Source organism: Pithys albifrons, chromosome 2, assembly GCF_047495875.1.
Source record: "Pithys albifrons albifrons isolate INPA30051 chromosome 2, PitAlb_v1, whole genome shotgun sequence".
Classification (NCBI taxonomy): domain Eukaryota; kingdom Metazoa; phylum Chordata; class Aves; order Passeriformes; family Thamnophilidae; genus Pithys; species Pithys albifrons.
The window spans coordinates 116800893-116817804 of NC_092459.1; the positions used below are offsets into that span (position 1 = coordinate 116800893).

The window sequence follows — 16912 nt, forward strand, 5'->3', positions numbered from 1 at the left end:
CTCCTCCTCAAAGCCACTGCTGTGCTCTGAGCCACCACATCTGTGCAGCACAGGGACAGACCTATTAAACAGGGTTCGGTGAATATTCCCATTTTTATTCCTTTTCTCTTACCTGATCAAACATTGGCTCAGTGGTAGTACTGCAGCTCCCCTGACAAAGCAGCCCTTGGGTACAGCAGAGTGAGCTGAAACTCAGGTTCCATTTGAACAGGGATGGCAGCACTTAAAACCATGTTCTCTGGAAATGTTCTTGCCACTAAATATTAATAAAACCTTCACAGTAGAGGTCTGCAGGGTTTTAAAAAAAAACTAATACATATGGAGGGAGACAAGCAAAGCAAAAGAAATTGGAAAGAACCACACCCAAGTGACAGAGGGAGTGATTTGTCTGAAAAGGGTGTCAGCAAATGTGTCAGTGCATTTCCATGAGTGACACATAAGCAGACAAGGGGGAGAAGAAAGGGTATAGAAAGCAGAGAGGGAAAAGAAGAAAAGAGTGGCAGGAGGAGAGAAAAATGCCTGGGCCAAGGCCAGGGCTCTTCAGTAAAGGCTGAGGAGAGGAGTCAGAGTGTCCCGTACCAGGAGCAATCCTGCAGTTCCCAGCCCCTCCCAGTGTTCTGGCACCATCAGAGGGGGGCTGGGCAAAAGGCATCTCTCACTGAGGCACAACTCTGTAACTGAGCAAGGGCTGTGCCAAAAACCTTCATCAGCTGTGGAGCTCAGCCTGGATTTGCAGTTTATTTGTCAAAGCACTGGGGTTGGCTTCGTGCCCAACAAATTCCCATTCCTCCCATTAAATGGACTGTAACCAGTGCCAGGAGCTGCTGCATTCCCACCCTGCATCCCTGTCTTTGTGGTAGGGCCTGCTCACTCCTGAGAGCACTTCCAGGTGGCACTCACAGGAACAACAATCCCCAGAACTGACTCAGGGCAGTGGAACATCAAGATAATGGGATGCAAGGTTGGAATAAGCCACATTTCTTTCCTCTCCCCAAAGCCATCACTTCTTCAGGAGCAAAGGTAAGGTGTGCCAGGAAATGGGAACCCTCATCACTTATCATTTCTTGGAACTAAATATCCAGAGACACCAGGAGACATTGCAGACCTCCACATTTCCTTGTGCCAACAAAAGGCCACCTGAGACAAACTGTGACCTGTGTGTCTGAAGCCCAGGGGCAGTTGGCAGGCCTGCCCACCTGGCTGCTCCCTTCAGAGCCCCACCAGCAGCACAGTTGGGTCCAAGCACTGTTTTCTGCTCTGGGCACCCCAGCCAAGGCATTTTCACTGGACTCCATGCCCACAGTGTGGGTGTTTCAGTCTTCAGTGAGATTTGGGAATGCATTTGTGGGTCTCCACTGAGCACCTCGAACCCAGACAAGGAAAACATAAAACACATGGCCACTTCTAAAGACTTTCCCCACTAGGAATGTTCTGCACCATTTATCCCCTGGTATTATTCCAGACCCAAGACAAACCACAGGGTATTTCTGGGTGGATTTGTTAACATTCCCCCTGAAAACTGTTCTTGAAAAGAAAAGAATGTTCTTTGCCACTGAGGATCAACCTGAGTCTTTCCTACTGAGAAATGTTTACATGTTAATGGACAGGCATTTCTTGCTTGTCCTTCTTTTCCAGATCCAAAAGTTAGGGCAGAGAAAAGTGAAGTGCTCAAGGTCACCCAGCAAAGAGCTGCAGAGGCCCTTCCAACTGTCACATTAAAGGTGAGGACAAACCCACCACACTTTGGTTAAAAGTCTGCCCTAAGCAGGGGGTGACCCAGGGGCTGCAGCTCCTGCCCAGCCCCAGCCTGCACACACTGAGAGCCCAGCCAGGGCCTGGACTCTACTGCCCTTCACTGGTACCTTGGATTTTACAGTCAAACAGCAGCACTAAGGCCAACAGAAAGCACTTTTCTTCTTCAGACCAATGACTAGTGTTTGATTGAAACAAAACCCAGCTTCTTTTTTCTTCCAGTAGGCAACTTCATTGGAAGACTTCAAGGATTTTTCTAAGGACTATTTAATGAAATATAAGAGAAATATGTTCTAGGAAGTATGTGCATATCTGAAAAGTTACAAGAGTCTTTCATTCATTTTTTATGAACTACTAAATTTTTTCTTAAAAACATATTGAAAAAACCTTTGATTCACATTTTCTTAATTATTCAGCTCCAAGTATTATAAATAATAGAACCCAGTTATTATTACTTACAGCATTTGCATTTTCAGACCCAAATATTTTGGTTAACTATAAAAAGTAGCTGATATTCAACAAGCTCTTGGGATAAAACCAGAATGCAAAGGGGCAGTTCAGTGTGATTTTCAACCCATTGATTAACTAATTACAAGCAGTGCCTTCCAGGGAGCTTTTCTTAGCAAGGTAAGAACTCCTGCAAAGGAAAAGAATTACAGAAAGCATTGCCATGGCCTTGAATCAATCCCCCACTCAAGCAGGAGCAGATGACCCGGGGCTGTGGTTCTCTGAGTGTCTGGAGGGGCAGTGCCAGGAGTGCTGGCTGTGTGCCAGGCATGGGCACTCAGAGGGCTCTGTGCCTGCAGCTCCTGATGCCACAGCAGAAGTCACCCACCTGGGGCAGCATGCGATTTTCCTCCTCCAGCTGTCTTACTCTTGCCTCCAGCTGCCTAACATAGGACAAGGTTGATTCTAAAAAATCAAGAAAAGAAAAAAAAAACTCATATTATCCACAGAGATCTGCATGTGTTTGCTGGTGCAGAGCCTGGGCCATGTCCTGCCTCGTGCTCACAGCTGATTGCCCCTCTCAAATGCCCCAGGAATCCTGCCCTGCTCCTCCCAGGGCAGTGCCAGTAATGCTGACCCTGGTATCCATCAACTCCCTGCTGCTCCTGACTCTGAACTGCTGCACTCTGAGGTGGGTCCTTCTCAGACACACAAAAACACAGACCTGAGCTCTCCAACCCACCCTGAGCCCCAGACTGCCCTCAGAAATACCCCACAAGGGTAACGTTATCCCCAGTCACCACTGGGAGCGCAGAGACAGCTGTTCCTGTGGAGGGATCCGGTCAGAGGGCCCCTCCCCGTCCCTCGGGGCACACACACACCCCGGGGCAGCACAGCAGCTGGGCAGCACCAGGCTGGGGGCAGCTGTGTGCCCGGGCAGGGCTGGCAGCCTGGCACGACAGCCGGGGGCACGGCGTGTCCTGCTGTCCCCCCTGTGCCAGGGACACGGCGTGTCCTGCTGTCCCCCGTGTGTCAGGGACACGGCATGTCCTGCTGTCCCCCCTGTGCCAGGGACACGGCGTGTCCTGCTGTCCCCTGTGTGCCAGGGACACGGCATGTCCCGCTGTCCCCTGTGTGTCAGGGGCACGGCGTGTCCTGCTGTCCCCCCGTGCCAGGGACACAGCCTGTCCTGCTGTCCCCCCATGCCAGGGACACGGCCTGTCCTGCTGTCCCCCAATGTCAGGGACACGGCATGTCCCGCTGTCCCCTGTGTGCCAGGGACACGGCGTGTCCTGCTGTCCCCCCTGTGCCAGGGACACGGCGTGTCCTGCTATCCCCCTGTGTGTCAGGGGCACGGCGTGTCCTGCTGTCCCCCCTGTGTGCCAGGGCCACGGCGTGTCCTGCTGTCCCCCCATGTCAGGGACACGGAGCAAAGCCCAGCCCTGGCTTGGCTGTGAACAGCAGGAGTCACTCCCAGCCTGCTCCCAAGAACCTGCTCTAAGAAGAGGACATCCCTGCTGTCCCCACACACTGTTCGGGTCACACAGAACTGCTGCTGTTCAGGTGCTGTACTTAAGAGAGACCCATGTCTGGGGAGGTGGCACTCAAGGGTAGGAGCGAAGGGATCTTCTCAGAGCACAAAACCTGCTGTGCCTCCCTGTGTGTGGATTCCACCATGCCCTCACTCCTGACTCGGTGACCCACTCAGCTTTCTCAGAGATGTCCATGCTGGTCATGATCTGTGCCCATACTGCCACACAATTTGCACAGTTACAATTAATGGTATGGAATCCACAGGTATCAGGGCAGTGCTGCCAGCTGATCCAGCCTGCAAAGCTGCACTGACAACAGAGTTGCTCCCAGGTTTACACTGGCAGATGGATTTGTGCCTGGATTTCCTGGGATGGCCCATCACTGCTCCGCAGAGTGCATGTGGTGGGAATCAGGTGTCCCTGCCTGCTCCTGGGAGGCTGCAGCAGGGTACAATATGCACAGGAATTCACACAACATGGGGACAACACACAGCAGTTTGTCAGAGATGACTCCCACCCAGGCAGGCCCTGGGTTCCACACAGCTACAGGGAAGGGGTGCTGAGGCTGAGCTGCCCCAGGCCATTCCCAGCCGGGCATGGGGCAGCTCTGGGAGTGTTGGCCAGGCTGGAGCAGCCTCGGGACAGGAGCAGCTCCCTCAGCTCTCTGCACCCCACAGGGCCCTGCCACCACAGCAGCTCCTGCTGGGAACAGGCACTCCCGGGAGGAGCTCCCTCACCCACTGCCATGGGCACAGCCCAGCCCTGTTCCCTGCTGTGCCCCACACGGGATGGTTCCCAGCACCCCTCTCCTCAGAGGGCTGAGCCAGGCCCTTCCTCCAGCACTGGCAGCTCTGAATTCCTCAGTCACAGGTCCCAGCTGTGCCCACTCCACACTAACTCCCTTCTGGACTTTCTTCAGCTCCAGGTCTTCTATAATTTCCTGGTCTGCCATTTCTCAGCTCCTCAGATGATGCACCTCTTGGCAAAATCTGCCTCTGACTTTTGTTTCTTCCCTTCTGCACCGAGGCCAGGGCTGAGCTCTCACACCACACAGCTCTGCCTCAGTTCCCAGCTCCTTCCAGCTGAGGATTTTCTTAACTCTGCTAAAGTGTGAAACAGTTCTTTAAATTTCCTCTTGTAATCTGATTAAAAGGAGAAATCAGGCCATCTGCCAAAGGCTTGAGCAAGCAAATCCTAATTTATGTGAGTCTTCTTGATACATAGACTAGACACATATATATTTCAGGCCCTGTTAATATATTTATGCTGTGATGCCATGAGCTTAGAGGGGAAAATGAGCAGAGAAGTCAGCCAAGGCCGTAAGAGATGGAGGAATTGAAAACACAGAGTGAAACGCTGCCACCAAACTTTAAAAAACCAACCAAAGAAAAAAGTTGCATCTAAAAGTATTTCTGAGAAGACCTATATGATCCATCTATTCTTAATCAGCCTGGAGACATTGAGAGAAATTATTAGACACAGAAATATCAAATATCTTGCTATTAGGGAAATTCAGTGACAACCCCCTGTCTCCACATCCATCACTCTAACTAACATGTTGTAAGGGAACATCAATATTTACGTAGCTGATCTCTTTTTCCCTTGACATCCCCACTCTTGAAGCTTTCAGATATTCTGGGGTTATGTCAAACGTTATTAGACACTTCTGTTGCTGCCAAAGGCAGATTTGTGCATTGGCTTTATCCATTTTTGTGTAACTGCTCCTGATCTCAGTCTACCAAGGAATTCATAATGTCCTTTAATCCAGATTATCCTTTGCTGTTTCACAGTGGTTGAGGATGTCATGTTAAATTCTGATATGTTAATTTTTTTCTGTGTTTGTTGGGGGTTTTTTGAAGGGTTGAAACTCACAGGCAGCTGTGGGACTGCACTGCAGAACTGAAAGCCTGAGGTCCTCTCCCTGTGAGATCCCTGCAAACCCAACAGAAAGCAGAGTCAGAGGTTCAACCAACACTTCTGCTTGTTCAGATGAGCTTGGGAACAAGCCCAGTGTGAAAGGGGAAGGGATTTATCTGATAAGCAGAGGAGTGTTTGGGGCAAAGAAAGAGCAGCAGACCCACCACCTGGGCAGGAGCAGCACCACGGCCAGAGGATGGAAAACCTGATTTCAGGATAATGCCCATCGTACCTGGAGTCTGGAACAGCAGCACTGTCTGCTCCCACCGGCTCAGGGCCTGGAGAGCTGGCACGGCCCAGGAGGTACATTTTAAACACTGAGGGTACAAATGAGGGAAACTGCCAACAATTTACCTCAGAATTTAGGATGTTGTGTGTGCGGACACTTTGATGTGCAGCAACAAAGATTTAGTTCAGGGATACCCAACCTCGACAGGGAGAGCCACTGGTTATGCTGCTCTTCTCTTCCTGCACTGTCTTGGCAGGAATTTAATAATTTAATATTTTAATATTGAATATTGTATATTTTGGTCATTCAAATCCACACTCAGCACCCTGCAATGAAAACCAAATAACCTTTCAATAAATGGAAGATGAAACCCAAGGCTGTGCAAGGGTTGCTTCCAACCCTCCTGGAATTCCCTGACAGCTCCACACCTTCAGGAAAGTGTTTCTGTGCTGACTGGGGAGCAGATTCAATGCCACAAACCACCTCCCTGCCCTGTAATTCCCACTCATGTGATTTAATTCCTTCAGTATTAGTGTTCATGACTGGAGCATGTCACTCCTGCTGCCTTGTGTGAATATGGAGAACAAACCTGGCACTTCTGGGTTTGTGTGAGCCCCCACTTACACCCCTGGCACCACTCAGGGTTGGCTCTGGCAGTGCCCAAGCTCCCCTGGGCAGCATCAGACAACTTCCAAAGGTCATTTTTAGCCCTGTCTTCTGTGATTTTCCATTATGGTTGCACATCTTACATAACCCCCTACTGAAGAAGTGCTGGAGAACTTCTTACTGAAGTGCAGCCACATTAGCATTAGTGCTATCATGTAGAAAGAGAGAGCTTTGCCTAAGGCAAGGCTTTATTAAGCTCACCAGAATGTTTAGGAGCTGCTTATGGCCAAGGCACATATTGTCAGGAAGTTTAGGGACAGCAAACACCACGGTGTTAATACAGGGTTTGCATTTCTCAACATTGTTGTTGTGTGAAATCCTCCCACCCAAACTGAGAGTCCTTGGGATTACAGATCCAGCACTTATGGACTTCTCCCTGTAATTAAAAATATCATTAACTGAGCTTGGCTTGTTCCCTGAGTGTGTCAGAGCCGAGCCCAGGCAAGGGAAGAGCTGAGCTGTGCTGATGCAAACCCCCAGAGTGCCCAGCAGCCCTGCCATGGTTCCCTTTCCTGGGCAGCAGGTGCCACGCTCCTGTCTGAGCACACACAGACACAGAGTGCCAGTCACACCCCTCTGGAATCACAGCTTGACAGAGGCACAGAAAAATGGTGTTCCTCACTTGCAGCCCTTTAGAACCAGAGATTAACTATACATTAGAAGAGATCCTTTCCTTCTTTTGCAGCAGCTCTTGCCAAGCTTTAACAACCCCATGGTGGTGTCTGACTCCGGTTCCAGGGTGTTTGCACTGCCTGGACTGGGGTGCCACCCTGGCACTGAGGGGCAGGGCTGGGCACAGGTGTGTGGGGAGCCACAGTCACCACCCCCGGAGTCTGCCTCCTCCTGAGCTCACCCAGGGAACACCTGGGGTCACCCAAACACTGTCTGATACACCTACTACAGACACACTGCCTTCCACTTACTACTGAGTTAGGCTGGGTTTGTTGCACATTCAGATTCAGGGTGCAACAAAATTTTCAGCTGAATTCATCTGGAGGAAAAAAACAGGTTTAAAAAAAGTCTCATGGAGGAAAAAAGGGTTTGACTAGAGGAGCACCTAGACATGATCCCAGATGTCAGCTGAGGCCCCGCTCCTGCTGCCCACACTGCCACAGTAACGCTCTGCTGTAACACTAACCTTGGGTGGGTGGGGGTTTGGTGCTGGAGGTGACAAAGTTTTACTTGCTGGGCTGTTGGGTCTCCCATTAGCTCCCCTTCAGCCCAGGCTAAATGCATTTGCCACGTTATTGATGGAAACAGGGAAAATCAAACTCATTATGCTCTTGCTGAAGCCTTTCCCACTGCCTGTCAGCCTGTCCTGGTATTGATTTATCTGGTTTATGAGTGGGAAAATCTGTGCTGGCTCCATTTACTCCACTGCTGGGGTTTGTCCCCGTGCCACCACACTGCCCTTTGCTCGTCACAGTGTCCCCAAGGGCAGGGACAGCCCCTGGAGTGGAAACACAGCAGAGGGAGGGGAGGGTTCTGTGGGCTCCTGCACTGGGAAACCAGAGCCTCTTCCAGCCCCCCCAGTTCTGTTGTGCCCCTCTTGAATGACACTTGCAGTAGGAAATTAAAAAAAACCCACCCTACAAATGCAAAGATAAAGCTTCCCAGAAACAGCAGCATTAAGGCAAACACCAGAGGGTCAGACTGACTGAGGAGCCGAATCTGCGCACTGAGGGTCCCTCATGAACCCACAGCTCCCCAGGGATGCTCACAGTGACCTTTGTGATCACACAGACCTGCACTTCACAGGCTCCAAGCAGCATAAGCTGAAGAAACAGTGCAGAAAAGTTAGTTTAGTTGAGAATTTTCATATTGGTACAGCAAGCTCTAGTCAATAAGATATTGGCCTCCACTTGGCAGACTGCAACGTGAGCCAAAAGTGAAGCTGCATCTCCAGGAACTCTGAATCAGACCAAACCCATGAATCATTTTAGTGCTCACCCACTGCCTGGTTAGGCCATTCTCCAGCCTGCAGCTCCCCCTTCACAGGCTCCTATTTGTGTGACTCAAGTCCGGGTGCAGACGATGCTCCTGAGAGCACAGGAACAGCAGCTCTCCCACACCACTGAGCATCTTCTTGCTACACCTACAAAATCAATGCCAAAACTCACAACAAGGGTCAACACCCATAGGAGCATGTGGAGGAACAGCCAACCCAGACTGTTCCTTCTCCCTGTGTGAGTGAAACCAGCAGGTCCTGACCTGGGTTAGTGTGGGGAGAGTGTGGATGGGCAGGCCAGGGCTGGGAAGGATGCAAAGCTACAGCCCTTGGCCTCAGCATGTCCCACGTGCAGAACAACACTGGCACTGCGGCCTCCCAGGAAAAGTGTCCCATAGTAATAACCCAAGGAGACACGGGCTGAGTCAGCTCCATCTGAGAGACTCTGCTGCCTCAGGGGAGCAGGAAAAGCTGCTGAGCAGGTCAGCAGTTCACTCCTGAACTCTGGAAAGAAGTGGGAGAATTTCCTCCCCCAAATCCCAGGGCTGGGGTTTGGGCAGCTCTGCACATATCCCTGCTCACACAGTGACACACTCGCTCCTCTCCACCCCAGCCCCACCTTTTCCTCTGCCCCCTTCCCTTTCCTGCGATCCCTGAGCTTTCCAGGGCTCCAGCCCACGCTGCTGGGCCTTGGAGCTGCTCAAAGCTGTGGCTGCCTGAGTAAGAACACACAGACCCATGTCATTCACTGATCCAGAACAGCACCTGGGAGAGGCACCAAACCTGGGCACCTGTGTTTGTCAGGGCTCCAGAGGAGGCCACAAGCAGCACTCACACAGTTTCCTGGTTTCTCAGTTACCTCACTGCACCCAAAGCACACTGCTGATATGTTAACCTGATGCTGATTAAGACACTGATAATTCAAAAGTCATCTCAAACCCAGATAACAAAACACAGCATATATGTATTATTGAAGGGCTGCAGCAGACAGATTTAGCTGCTGTAAATCTATTGAATTAATGACTTACAATGATTTACCTCCCAGACATGGTAAATGGTGGCTGAGCCCCTCGTGCTCCCTTTGCCTTCCTGCTGGTGCAGGATCTGCAATATCTGTGTGGCAAACCAGCTGAGATTCCCCAGGGCAGCACTTTGAGTGATCAGCACCAAACACTTCTCCAGATCCCAGAGGACCTCAGGACAGCAGATGTGGATTTAATATGATGGGAACACCTTCCTAATCAAAGAGGTTAATTAAATGCTTTCACTGTACCACACTTCCAAAACATTAGGAGAAAGACTCAAATAACTCCCCAGCTAAAGGGAGTTGCCTTCCATGGAATGGTCTGTCCATCCCTGTGGCCAACATTGTCCACATGGCCATTCCTGAATCCACAGGTCTCCCTCTGCCTCAAATGCAGGGAAGGACGCCACTGCTGTTGGCTGCCCTGTGCCTCGTCCTGGTACGTTTGAAGCACCACTGAATCCAGCAGGGATGGAATCAGCCAAATGCAGGGAGTCCTCTAGAACCTGGAAATGGTAAGGGAGCACCTGCAATAATTCCTCAAGTGTTTCAATGCCCTGTGCCCGTTTTCAGGGATACAGGGCTGTGTTCAAGGGCCTCTGACAGCCCGACAGCGCTCAGGCCTGAGAGCTCTCCCAGCCGCTTATCTGCTCCATCAGAACACAACAAACACCCCACGCAAGGTCTCCCCGCGTATTTCCTGCTCCCTTCGCTAATGGCAGAGCAATTCACGCATTTCCTCTCGCAGACACACAAATAACCGCGGGGGGCCTTTGGTCACCGAGGCTGTTTGTTGGAGGCTGCGTGTCCTTCACGCTGAGGTTTGTGCAGAGCCATCCCTGACTCATCCTGCCCCTGGGGACCGAGCCTGCCCCTGCTCCGAGAGGGGCTGAGCCCTCCCAGGGGCAGCTTCTGTCCTGGTCAGCAGCAAGGCCCTCTTGGGCCACACAGAACATGCAGAGAAATGAGCCACACTCACAACTCAGGAGTGCAGTTTGTGTGGACACAATAGGAGGGCAGAGCCTTTCGCTTCCCTACTGCCCTCGAGTTCTCACTCTGGCCTCGGGAAAGCTGCTGGTATGGGATCACAAGAACAGAAACTGTGCCCCTGCAGCAGGCAAAGAAGCAGATCTGAGCACTCCTGAGCAGGTGGCACAGTGCAGTCACAGTTACCATGTCTGATTAGCACTAATAATGAACCTGAAATGTTATAAATTCTAGAAAAACAAAAAACACTGGCATTTTACTCTCCCAGCAGCTGCAAAGTAGAACTGTATCTCCTGAGGCTTTCTAGAATGAAGACAAAAAGAATTATTCCCAGAGTTCTGGGCAGTAAAACAGACGTGACTGTAACTACAAACTGAAGGAAAACTGCAAGTTACACAAATCAGATTATATTACACAAGCAAGTCACCACAGCAAGTATGACCACAGCAAGTCACGTTAAACACACAACCACACCAGCCCTCCTGCTATTTCATTACATGGGGATGAGCTCAGACACAGTGCTGAGGGCAAGGAAGGTAAAATCAGTGTATAAATGAGCTGCCAGGGCAGCTGCTGTAACAAAATGCACAGCATCCCCACATTTCTGGCGCAAATTGAGACATACAGACAGCCCGGGAGGTTTAAGCCTAGAAGAACGCTATTGAAACAATGCAGCCTGGCTTCCTGCCCTGCAGAGACAAAGGCATCCTGATAATAATTCCAGGAATGCCTGGTTTCCTCTTCGCTGCTGGAAGTGGATATGGTCAAAAGAAGTCTGTGGGCTTTTTCCTCTGCAGAAAAATTTGGCAAAAAAACAGCTGGACCAAAATTGAGTTTATGAGTAAGATTTTTCATGTGGCTTGGGGCATGATGAGTAGTAATAAATCACCGCAGGATGGTTCTGTATTCTGTGGGCTTTGTGAAGCCTGCCAAGCAGTTACAACCCACCCTCTTCCCTTGCTGCCATCCCTCGGGACATTCCCACGTTCACGCTCCACACCTCCATGCCCATCCTGCTCTTTCCAAGGGAAACAGCGTTTCCTGGGGCAGCTGGAATAACCTTTGCTTGAGCACTCACCCTCCAGTGCTGGTTTGGGGTTTGTGCCTTTTTTTGCCCCACTGTTACAAATAAGCAGAATGAAAAAAAAAGGCATTTAACACAACTGTAACCCACGTCCTAGGCTGGAAGGCAGGAGGGAGTTTTCACTCCCGACATTCCCAGGTGTGCCCTTCCCTCTGTGCCCAGGGAATGCTGGCAGAGCAGCTGGCACAGCGGGGCGGGTTCTGTTGAGACATTTGCCGGGTGACGGCCCGAGCCGGCCCCGCAGTCAGCACGGGTGATTCACACCGGGCAGGGCAGCGGGCAAAGCGCTGCTGTGCTCACTGTAGGGGCTGGGCTGGCTGCGAGGCCGCGGCTTTCCGGGGCTTAATCAAGTCCTTCCTTCAGTTAATGAGCCAAGGATGCTGAAGCTGTGTCAGCTGCCAGGTCTGCCCGGTGATTGCTGCCCTCAGCAAGGACACGGGAGAGCTGGATAAAATCCTGACCCTTGTGTTAGGCACGAACAGGCATTAAATCCCTGCTGTGACTCAGAATCTGAGAGTAAAGGTTAGCTCGGAAAAGGATTGGATCTCCGGGTTACAAAAGGGTTCTGGGATGGACCCACACCTGGATCTGAAGCTTTCAGGAGGGAAAAGAGAAAGAGAAGGAAGCAGAATCAGGGAAGGAAGCTTGACCCCAGCTTGAACTAACAAGTGAGACAATCTCCTACTATGGAAGTCCAAGGAATGCAGACCTGTTTGGGAAAGCAAAATCAGAGGAAGTGAGTAATAATCAGCACACTTATTTTCAGAAAAGCACCTTATCTTTACTGCCTTATTCTTAACATTAACACAGTGTTTCTTATGTGGTGGTAAAGAATTCCATGTAAAGAGGCTGTTTTTTTCCTGGTCTTCCATTACCTCCAAGAAAGTCTACAGTCCCTTGAGCACCAAGAACTTCCCACTGGACGCATTAAACATTGTCAAGAGCCAATGTTGTTTCAGCAAATCTCACTACGCAATGTCAATTCTTGCTTTGCCCTCCTTGCCCTTGTCAAAGCCAAGGAAATACCCACTGCTGGGGCCACCAGACCTGTTTCTTTCCTCAGCTGCCAGCAAAGGCCATTTCAGAGCCATAAAACAAATCCAATAAACAGGTTTTTGTTGCAAGCTGTCATGACTCTACTCTTGTCTAGTCCCAAACAGCAACAACAGCTGTCTCAGGTGATAATCCCCAGGCCACCTGATCCTCCCTATCTCAGGTATCTTCCAGGAACAGGACACCTCAGCACAGACACAAACTGCTTTGAGATCCCAATCCTTTTCCTAGTCCTTAATCAGAGACACAGCACTGTTCAAAATTCAACACACTGACCTGACACTAATGCAGGATGTAAAAATGCTTCTGAAGGCACCAGATGCTTTTCCCACCAAAGTTCAGCCCATCCTTAGCCTATTTACATAGTCTTTCATCTCCATGGTATAAGAACACTCAATCAAACCTGCTGAGTCCCGTTAATGTCTTTACAGGGAAAAAGATATTTCTCCTTTGGATTCTGGTTTGGAAAATGAAATGGAAACCAAAAGTTTTCCTAAAGTGCTGATAATCTGGGGCAATGTCTTTGTGACTATCATTTGCTGCTTGGTGGGGATTGTATCTGAGGAAATTCCATGTCCCACACACACTTCACAGCATGACTAGGCCTTCTGGCCCTGGGAACCACACCGTAAAGTTAATCAGGCATAAGGGAAATTCGGGATGTTGTTACTGCAAACATCCATATTTTACAAGTCCTCTTTCTAGTTTCACATCTGTCACTCATCTGCTAAAGCTCCTCTGTGGAAGGACTGCAGGAAAGCTCTGTTTGTGTCACCTCTACCAATCCTCACACCACTCGTGTAGGCTCACCTGGGCACGTGTGGGTGGCAGGGGGGGGCTGGAGGAGGAGCAGCTCTCGGGAGGGAGCAGCACATCAGCAGGACTCAGCAGAACCTGTGTCACCCTCAGGCACAGCTTACTTACTCCTTCCCCCAGTAAAATTATTTGGTATTAGTTTTGCTCATTGCATTAGAACAAGCGGTGCATGGGCAATTTTCAGTGTGATTTCTCTCCTCACGAAGACAAGCAATTAGCAACTCCTAAGTGTCCTCTCAGCTTTTACTCTGGATTCACTTGAAGAAATTCTCACTGAGGACCACAACAAAGCCTTCAGATTTCATCCCAGCCTCAGTCCTCTCCTTGCCTGACAATTTCTGAGGCTGAGAATTAATAAATAAGTACTTTCCTTACACTGCAACTCCCTTAGATCTCCATCTCATCCATCAACACTTCTGTTAACAGGAACAGAGAGATGTGCCAACAAAAACACCTGAGAGCCCCCGAAAGCAGGGAGAGTGGACATTTGCCTCCCTGTGCTCAGAGTGCTGCTCCTTCTTCCTGTCAAACACATCTCCTACATCTGACATGTTTATCAGCTGGATAAATATGCACAGTGCTAAACCTCACACTCAGAAGCATCGCTTGCCCCTGGGGGAGACATTCACGTTGTATATTTTTGCAGCTGGAGAACCCAGAGAAGGGAATATGCTTTGGAAAAGGCTGCCAGAGGAAGGCCATGGGAAGGAAGGGTTAAGATTATGATTTATTTAAGCAAAACAAAATTTTTAAATAATAAAAAAACCCACAAAAATAACATTCCTATGAAGTCAGATCCTGTTACAAGGAAAAGTCAGAGGGCAAGTTTCAAAAGAGTAAAACAAGTCCATTTTCCAGACCTCCTTTTCAGGCCTTTTCACTCTGAAGGCTTAATTGTGGTGCTGTTTCTCCAGACCAATCCAGCACAAGAGGAGGCTGTGCTGGGCCATAACCCCACCCTCTGATGTGCTTGTGCTTTCCACGGGTGTTTTCAGTGATGTCCCCAGGTGTCCCCCCTACCAGGCCTGTTTGGTTACAGCAGCATCAAGTCAAACCCTCCCAAACGCTCCTTTCAAAGTGGGAATTGCCCCTAATTATCCCTGAAGCTCTCACACCTCCAGAGAGAAAATGTCTGGTCACTGAGTTCATTTCCAAGATTATTCACTCCCTGGTGGCATTTTCTTTCAGAGGCTCCTGGTTCTGGTGGTGTCACAGCTGTGATGAACATTATGACATGAACGATCATGACATCCATTTTCTGTAATGAGCCAGCCCTTGTGCTAAAGAGCCACGGTGGGAAACTGCATGGATGAGGTAATTAATGGGAGTGAAAATTGGGCCCTCATTTGTTTACTTGAATTAATCAATGCAAGCAGGTGTAGAGAGAAGGAATTTTCCCTAAAAATATTCTTTATTCTCCCTCTGGTGTCTGTGTCAGAAAATCACAGGACCTCTCCAGCTCTCCCTTTCTCTCCTCCAGAGCCAACTCGTTCCTGTTCAAGCCGAGGAAAAGCCTCCCTTGATGCCAGAGGAGTCAGGGGAAGACTCGAGACTTCTAAAAACTCTTAATTGTACAGAGATGCAAAACCTGCCTGGAACAAAATGAGCCATAAAACCTGAAGCTGAGTTTACACCAGGTCACATTCTGCAGGTACTTCCCACCAAAGCCACACCAGGCTGGGAAAGCCCAAAGAAGGAAGAGGAGAGTTAATGGAGCCCAGGACTGTTCCTGTCCTTGAATCCCAGATTGCTCAGTGCAGATCTGATGGGAAGTGACTGAGCCTCAGCCCTGCAGCTCCACACATACAGCACCACATTTCTCAGGGAACAGGGATCCGTGTCCTGTGGCAGCAACATGGAAAATTGCAGTGAGATGAATAATTAAGAAGGTATTAATAGGGACCTTAAATAAACAATAAGCTTCCCAAAAATAGCATCACATACATGTTTCAAACCCCTTAACTGGGAGTGTAGTGAACAGCCAAGTCCTTGCGAGGAATCATTTTCACTCTCACAGAGTCTGCAACAGAACTGAACACACACTCCAAGCTGGAATCAGGAGTACACAGGGGCAGCTCCCAGGACAAAGCCCAGAGCCTCAAGAAATCCAGTTTATGGCAGGAGTATCTCCCATCCAATCTCATCCTCAGAGGATCCCAGCACATGTGGGTTAATGACAGAGGTGGTTCTGAGAAAAGCAGCCCCTGAGCTCCTCCAGCTCCTGCAAGGGCAGAACTAGCAGGACCTCCTTGGCCTCAAGGCAAAGAGAACTGCTGTAAGACCCTAAAATCAACTGTAACTAAAACAACTTCTGCAGGTGAATGAGGGACCCTTAAAATGCAGGGAGGCACCTGCTGGTTCAGTTCCTGGGGTGCCAATCCCAGAGCCCAAAGTGCAGGCCAGGGAAAGCCAAACTTTCCTGCAGGGCAGCAGAGCTCACCTGAGAGGCAGTGCTGCAATGGTGGAGGGGGAAACCTCCAGAGACAGGGCTTGGAGAGGATCATCCTCACACTCCCTGGGCTAAGGGCTTGCTCTAAAAGGAAACTGCTGAAGAGAGAGCTGTTACTTGAGGGAAGATTAAAAATTCAGGGCAAGGAAGTCCAATGCAGAATGTTTCTGTATTTCAGAGCCCCATCTATCCCATGCAGTTGTATTTCTCCCTGAGCTTCCCCTCCTTTTCATGAAACTGTATTTAGAACTAATAGGATTTAGAATTGTATTTAGAATTACACAGTCAACACTGTAGAGCTGTGTCCATCTTTTAAAAATGCTTTCTAAACCAATTTTCCAAAGATTTCTCAGCAATCTGAGCTAGATATGAATTTTTTCCCCCATTTTGCAATTTTACAGGTATTTGGATTAAAAAAATGCTTAAACAAAATTAACCTTAAAAAAGTACCTGCTAATAACAACCATTTGCTTAATGGCAGCAGAACAGCCATTTGTAAAGTCACTGCTTTCAACCACCACACATAAATCCGTGGGAAATCAATGCCCATAGTTCCTATTAGGAAGTAGCAATGAATTATAACTTGCCAAACAAGTAAAATAAGCTTTTTTCCTTTTTCCCCCCAAAATTCTGAAGGCCAGACCCACAGCCCTTTAGCAGTGAAGCTCCTCACTGACTTTGATGACACCGTTTGCCTGTCCTTAATCTTGTCAACAAATTCTACCATATCCTTCAGAGAAAATCCTGCAGTTGGTTTTAAGTATGTCTAATCCAGGAGGACAAAGCTTTAATGAGTTTCTAAATTCGTATCATGAGAAGTAAAATGAAATAAAATACTCCCCCCCCCCGTGACCCAGAATCCCTGCCAGAGCACTGCTCAGCTCTGCACTCACTCACTCAGGCAGGTTATCTCAGCCATGAGCTGACAGGCAGGAAACAGGGAACAGCTTCTCCTGCCACACTGATGGATTTCACCACATTCCTCAAAGGACAGCAAAGGGGCCAGAG

At 49.4% G+C, this 16912-nt stretch overlaps 1 protein-coding gene across 4 annotated transcripts in view; it reads right to left on the reverse strand.

The window, feature by feature from the left end:
- The window catches only part of CCDC85A (coiled-coil domain containing 85A), a 64856-nt gene that overhangs the window by 13164 nt on the left and 34780 nt on the right, over positions 1–16912 (reverse strand). For 2 of the 4 annotated variants that reach the window (XM_071548105.1, XM_071548106.1), the window contains one exon: positions 2588–2664. The exons of 1 other annotated variant lie outside the window; for it this stretch is intronic. In XM_071548105.1, coding sequence (XP_071404206.1) covers positions 2588–2664 — 77 coding nt within the window. Of the gene's footprint in view, positions 1–2583; positions 2665–16912 lie in introns of all 4 variants that reach the window. One more of the 4 variants, XM_071548109.1, reaches the window with a different exon arrangement.